Raw genomic sequence first — 6518 nt, 5'->3', positions numbered from 1 at the left:
TTCCTGCTCCAGGGAGTAGTCAGGCTTTGGGAAAAATGAACTATGCCTAAAGACTGTTTCATAGCTTTTAAACTACATTTTAAAATATGTTACTGTTGAAACTATCTTCTATTTCACTTGAAAGTCTTGTATATTCTCCCTTTGCAATTGTCACAGGACAACTGAAGCTCTAGGATATAGAGACTGATTTGCACGTAGATTGGCAATTCAGTCAGATAACAACAAATACACGCAATAAAAAATTGTATACTGTTACATAACACTATCCCAACTTTTAATACCAACAACTTACTGATGCTTCACACAAACAGTATCTAACCTGACATGTACAATAAGAATATATGCAAGCACACAAACAACACCAGACCAAACTGACCCCGTTACTACAGATCCAACTTTCCATGGGCGGTGACACTGGGGAAGGCACAGTGCCGTGCATCTCCTGCCAGTGCTTGAGGGAGAGGTCCACGCTGGTAATGGTGGGGATTAGTCATTCTCCGTGGGCTTCAGTCTGATGCAAACCAGGCACACAGAGAAGACAATGTCCTTTCATCTTCCCCTCTTATCACTGGTGGGATCCACTGATGGCTCTCCTCTGGAATCTTTGAAGGGACTTGCTGAAATTCTACTGGCTGTGGCTTGTACCTGAACTGGTGATCCTTGGCGTTGGCATCACCCAGGGTGCACAATCACACAGTACCTCATTCATCTTGACATGATTTTAGACAGTTGTCATCCCGCAAATTGTGCCTTTCTGCTCTAAGTTTTGCCTAGTCTCCTGAAAGGTCAAAAGTTTGTTTCCTTTATTGTTGTATCAATCACCTGACAACTCAACAGTCAGTTTTCTAGCAATTACCTTGAAGCTGTGGATTATATGCTTGTCTCTGGTGCACCGCAGTGTCAAGGGAAGGCCATAGAGTCCCCTCAAAGGGGACAACTGCCTTGTGGTCATAAATAAAAGCTGCCCGTCAGTAACCTTTCAGAGTACCTTGTTACCAGTGCGTGAAAACCAAACAAGAAGAAGGAAAAAAGATTTTGCTGCCAAGACAATTTGCTCAGTCTGCTCGTACGCTGTTTGGGGAGGAGACCTGGCCCTTGTCTGCTGGAGGACTGGGAACATTGTGAAGGCGGCTGTCACAAAATTACAAACATTGCATTGTAAAAGGGTCGTCTCAATGTGGGAAGAAGCAGTGGCATCTGGACTTGCCCTGGGGAGAAAAATACTTTCTACAGTGGTCCTGGAGAAAGGAATGTATGAGTATTGAATCTGACAAGAGTCTGGAGAAGCACATTTTGAGTCTCCTGGAAATGAGTAACAGATGTAGATTCACCTGTCAAAACTGGGAAAAGAGTAAGTTCACTATCTGAGGAGACAAAGCTGTTATTCCCAATTCACCAGCCTGGGATATCACAGAAGCAAACGTCTCCTCAGTACCTAATTCGGATGATATGTGTATTTTTTTTCTTCCCACTACAGACAGGGCTTGGAAAATGGATGAGTTGAAAGAAAAAGATTTATTACAAAAAAGACTATTTTTCCAGATCTGTGCAAAACTCCTCACAAGAAGAGGGGAGAGGAACTTGTCTTGCTAATGCAAGACAATGATTTACAGTATCTTAAAATTTGGCACTTCAGACCCTAAAGCCATGGTCACTGGTCTTTGCTAAGGATAATCTCCCTAAAGAGATTAAATATATATTACTTCAATGCTGCTACTTCTTTGAGAGCACAGAAAGCCATAAGAATGAATAATAAATAAATAAATAACAGTCTGCAGCTACAAGAAATGACACAATCTGGAGAGAGGGACAGGGTTTAATACTGCTTAGTTACCTAAGTACAAGCATCAGCATCAGTAGGGTTTTGCAAACCTATTGGGATGCCCAAATGAGTTTAGAAATCTGCCCTTCGTATCCATTTATCCCTAGTAAAGCTGGAAATAATTCCTTCTTCACAGAGCTGCTGCAAAATTTAACTTCCTGATATCCACAAATCTTTTTAAAAACCTTGCAGGGAAAATGCTATCAAAAAGAATAGCTTCTTATTATAGCTAATACACACATGATATCCCTACTTAGTGTTTGGTTTCAGCAGTGTTTAGCATCAATACCTGTGCTGTGCTACCAGCCTGCAAAGTATTGACAAAAATATTTAAAGGCTTCTAATTAGTCAAAGCTAGACCACAGGAGTATTTGATGGCTTATTCACTGCTCTCGGTACAACCAGGGAGAGTAAAGCATTTACAACCTCTTGTAGAATGGAGTAAAGCAGGATTTTTGCCCATGAAATCCAATAATGAAATCACTGAGTGCTATTTTTTGTCTCTGCTCCCCTCTTTAAAGAGAACGCAAATATCAAACTCTTCTCTGCACCCCCTTCCTTCTCTTCAGGCCCCAAAGGAAAAGCATGTAACTACAGAGGAGGCAGCAGGAAATGTTTAGGTAGCAGTTGCAGGTATATGTTTATAAACCAGAAGTCTCTCCAAGGATATATAAAAATGCAGATAACTCCACTTCTGTTCTTGTATTTGTTGGTTTTCAGAAACTGCCAATTTCCCAGTTTGGAAGTGGCAAATAATTTAGAGGCTGTTGCCAGTGTAGTGCTTAGCACCCATTAGCCGTAATCATCACAGGATTGACTATGGTTGCTTATTGCTTCAGGACCACCACATGGACATAATTGAGTTCCTTATCCTAAAACGCAGGGAGCTACCTCCTGAATTTATGATCACAAAGTTGGACCAAGGACTGTATTTTTATCCTGGGTTAATAGAGAATGCACCATACTATCATTCCTTAAGACAAAAAATTAAAAAAAAAAAAAAAAAAAGAAAGAAAAGAAGATATTACAGTAGAGGAAGTAATCAGTTGGTCTTCTGTTGCCAGCAAAGACCTAACACACACACACCTGACCCCTGCCACTTCAGCAGAGAGGAAAGCAGTGACAGAGAATCCAGTTTATCGCTGCTCTTTCCAAATATAGTCTATATATGCACCTGCAAATACATACACAAACTACAAAATAAGTAGTAGAGCTCACTGCTCTGATACCAGTCAAGCATGAAACTATGAAATGCTGAGGTGCCTCTACTAGATGGTTTCCTTTATTATTTAACGTGTGTGTCTACAGTAATTATGAACAGCTGATAAATTGCCTTTTACAATGGTATGTAAATGTGCTGATATTGCTGTAACTAATCACTCCATACACTGTAAGACACACTGTGCTAATTATTTATCCTCTTCCTTGTTTCCCAACATAATTTAGTCTCAAAAATTTCCCTCCACTGTGCAGCCTTTATCCGGCAGCTCTTTCAGTGCATTATCTTCCTTATTGCTAGATGAAATATTATTGATGCTTTGTTTTGGTATTTCTTTTCCTAGGAAAAGGTATCTTGTTTGGGACAATTTCAAAAGCTATCATTACAAGTGAAAAATGCACCTGAGATGCCAGTACTGGAATTTCTTTCACTTGTTTCCAGGGAAGGTAGAAAACTGTTCTGCAGAGCTAACAGGAACAGGGAGCCAGACCCTCATCAGCATAAATCAAAGCACCTTTACTGAAGACAAGGGAGTTATTTTGCTTGTCTGGAGCTGGCGAGGTGTTCATTCTGCAGCAGTACTGGAGTGGCATCGAACACCAACTTCAGCTGGAGGAGACATCTCACGCATGCAGGAATCCCCACTGCAATTGCCACTGTGTCTCTTTTTTTGAATTATTGTTTTGAATGGCTAGAGTTTTATCATATTGCATTAAACCTAGTTCCTATTCTCAGAGCAGTATCAATGCTCCCTACTGTACAGCAACCTAACCCTAGCAGATCAGGTCTCCTTACTGATCTCTCCTGCCTTTGGGGACTTCGGTGTTACTTCTCAAGTAGCTAAGCAAAAGGACATTCACCCAGCTGGTTAACTGGTTCCTGCCACCAAGGGAGTTTACAGCAATGCACACCTGTAGACTGTTATTCTGTATGACACCAAGCAGCAGTAGCCTGGGAGCATATATAGATAGGTCTGTTTTTCAGATGACTGAGCAAATCTATTCCTTTTTAATTATTATTGTATTTCTCATTCAATTTATTCTTATATCTACTGTTAACTCTGGATCTCTAAGGAAGTTGTTTCATACTTGCCCTTGAACATCCTTTTTGGGAGGCAAGTGATTTGCATTAATGCTTCTTAGAGAATTAGCAAAAGCACATTTAACTGGTATGTTCAGCTAGTACAGATAGTAGTCTTTTTGCTTCTTACAGATATGTGCTGAATTTAGAGATGGGCCATACTGAGGTCCTGGCTCTAAAGACCTTTGAGAAAAAGGTCCATCATGGGTCCTCATTCTTCTTTTATGCTACCTGGGCTAAAAGTTGGGCTTCACTGCTAATTGAAAGAAAGAGGCCAGGTAACACAGACCTCCAGTCAAACACTTTGGTTTTTGAGTGGTTTAAAGTGTTACGACCCGTGATTTTTGTGTCACACTCCTGTTCCCCTAACTGGAAGGACAAAGTATGGGACAACAGACTCTTGCCAACAGGAAATTCTGATGCTGGGGGGAAAGATTTGCTTTTAGGTTGAACTGATGCACTTTCAGCATCAGAAAAGCCTTGTGCCAAGACTGTGACACCCTTCTATCCCAGAATCACTCTATTGTGGCTTTCCACTTTTCTTTGCAGGCTGCAGTAAGTTTCTTTAGAAATTGCTTTTGTACCCCCGTTATTACTCTTCAACACCCTCAAAGTGTTTATTCACTGGTACAAAAATTCTCTTCCCAGAAATTTTGCTCAGTGCATTTCAGGGCAAGCAGGATGATTTTGGCAGAGAACCCCTGAAATAAGAGTTCACTGCCAGTGCCACATGCAAAAGTTCTCATTCTGCCAGATTGCTGAAGTTCTGTTCTTGTTAAAACTCAGTGATATGCTACCTCATATCATTGTGTTTTAAAGAACAGAAATCAAATACAAAAACCAGAAGACAGAAATACTGTTCACAATCGCCCAACAAAAGTACCAAAGGGACTTTCAAGCCTTCAACTTCAGTGGACTCATTGGCTTAAAATCACCTCATTAACAAGATTCTCCAAACATTCTGTGATCTGTCTTTCAAATAAATCCAGTTTATTTTCTGGATTATACAGCTGTAGTCATAACAAAGCACAATCCCCATCACCACCCACCCATCAAACTAACTATAAAACTGAAGGAACACAGAGGGCAATTATCCAGGATGACAGCATCCCAGGTATCATCTCCCAACGCACAACCCTACACAAGCAATTTTCTGCTCCTTTTTTTTCTGACATGAGGAACAACATTCTTTAATAGAAAGGTACAAGCAGAACTTCTATGCTTGGAAATATTTCCCAAGTAGTCCATGGGCAGTAATTATTAGCAAGAGTTTTTAGTTATTGATAAACTCATAACTGAGTTATGGAGGCATGAGAATAAAGGTACTAAGATTATACATAACATGCAAACCTGACCCACCCATTGGACTGCAGGTGTTTGTGGCACAGATTTCTGCTGTACATGGTTTCTTGGTCTTCAAACATGATTAACACCAATAAAATACTCAAATTAATTAAAGGCTTCCTAACCTATATGAAAAGAGTGGGTCAGCAGAACAAAGTGAGAGTGTTCCTGTTTTCCATAATTGCAGTCAGGGTTCTCAACAAACAAAATTTCAGTCCTGTTAATGTAGGGAGTGGAGAGGTGCCATGTTTGTGCTACCACTTCAAAATATTTTCTCCATGACCTTCCATCAAGGGTAAAGTACTAAAAGGGGAAGTTAATTATCAATTCCCAGAAAATATAAACAGTTGGTCCTAGCTCACTGCTGATGAAGGGCTTGCTCTACAGTTCATTGACTGCATTCTGTCAAGCAATGTTTACTTTTACAAATGCAAAGCCACCACAAATACTGGGTTCTCGTACGTGTTCCAACACTTAACCTCATTAGGGAAACAGCACAAGGAAAAAAATTCCCTGGTCATTGGCTGATTCTCACTCCCATGACAGATCCTTTGCTCTGACAGAACCCAAGCTTTCTGCAGCACAGAAGGGCTTTGTTGTGAACAGTATCCAGACTATTCTGCAGTAGTTCAGCACTCTCTATTCAGTCAGACCACATTTCCAAATGAGAAAACAGAAGCAGATGTTAAAATACATTGGCCTACGTCATTAACTCCCGCTTTTGATTTTATTCAGACACTGCAAATGGGCATCAAGCATTTTTCTGGGCTCTTTGTGATGTTGTGCATTGGGTTTGGCTTGTCCATTCTCACTACCATTGGGGAACACATCATGTACAGACTGGTCCTACCACGAATCAAGAAGAAATCCAAGATGAAGTACTGGCTCCATACAAGTCAGGTACGTATTCAGAAGTAACCTTCTGAAAGTCATGTGGCTGATTAAGAAAGCCAGGATGAGAACAAAGTATAAAAGGTTGTGAGAGCACTGATGATTGGCATTTGAACTGTGACAATGGAATTCTGGAATTTGAAGAAGCTTACTTAATGACGG

The 6518-nt window shown here is 40.5% G+C and overlaps 1 protein-coding gene across 1 annotated transcript in view; it reads left to right on the top strand.

The window, feature by feature from the left end:
• Positions 1–6518, top strand: part of GRIN3A (glutamate receptor, ionotropic, N-methyl-D-aspartate 3A) — a gene marked incomplete at its 5' end in the record, with an annotated part of 43040 nt that overhangs the window by 31622 nt on the left and 4900 nt on the right. The window contains one exon of the mRNA XM_010292618.1: positions 6201–6365. Within this exon, the coding sequence (XP_010290920.1) occupies positions 6201–6365 (165 nt within the window). The remainder of the gene's footprint in view (positions 1–6200; positions 6366–6518) is intronic.

Source organism: Phaethon lepturus, unplaced genomic scaffold (assembly GCF_000687285.1).
Source record: "Phaethon lepturus isolate BGI_N335 unplaced genomic scaffold, ASM68728v1 scaffold11928, whole genome shotgun sequence".
NCBI lineage: Eukaryota > Metazoa > Chordata > Aves > Phaethontiformes > Phaethontidae > Phaethon > Phaethon lepturus.
Note: the sequence above shows the minus strand (reverse complement) of the source record. Positions and strands in the feature narration are given on the sequence as shown.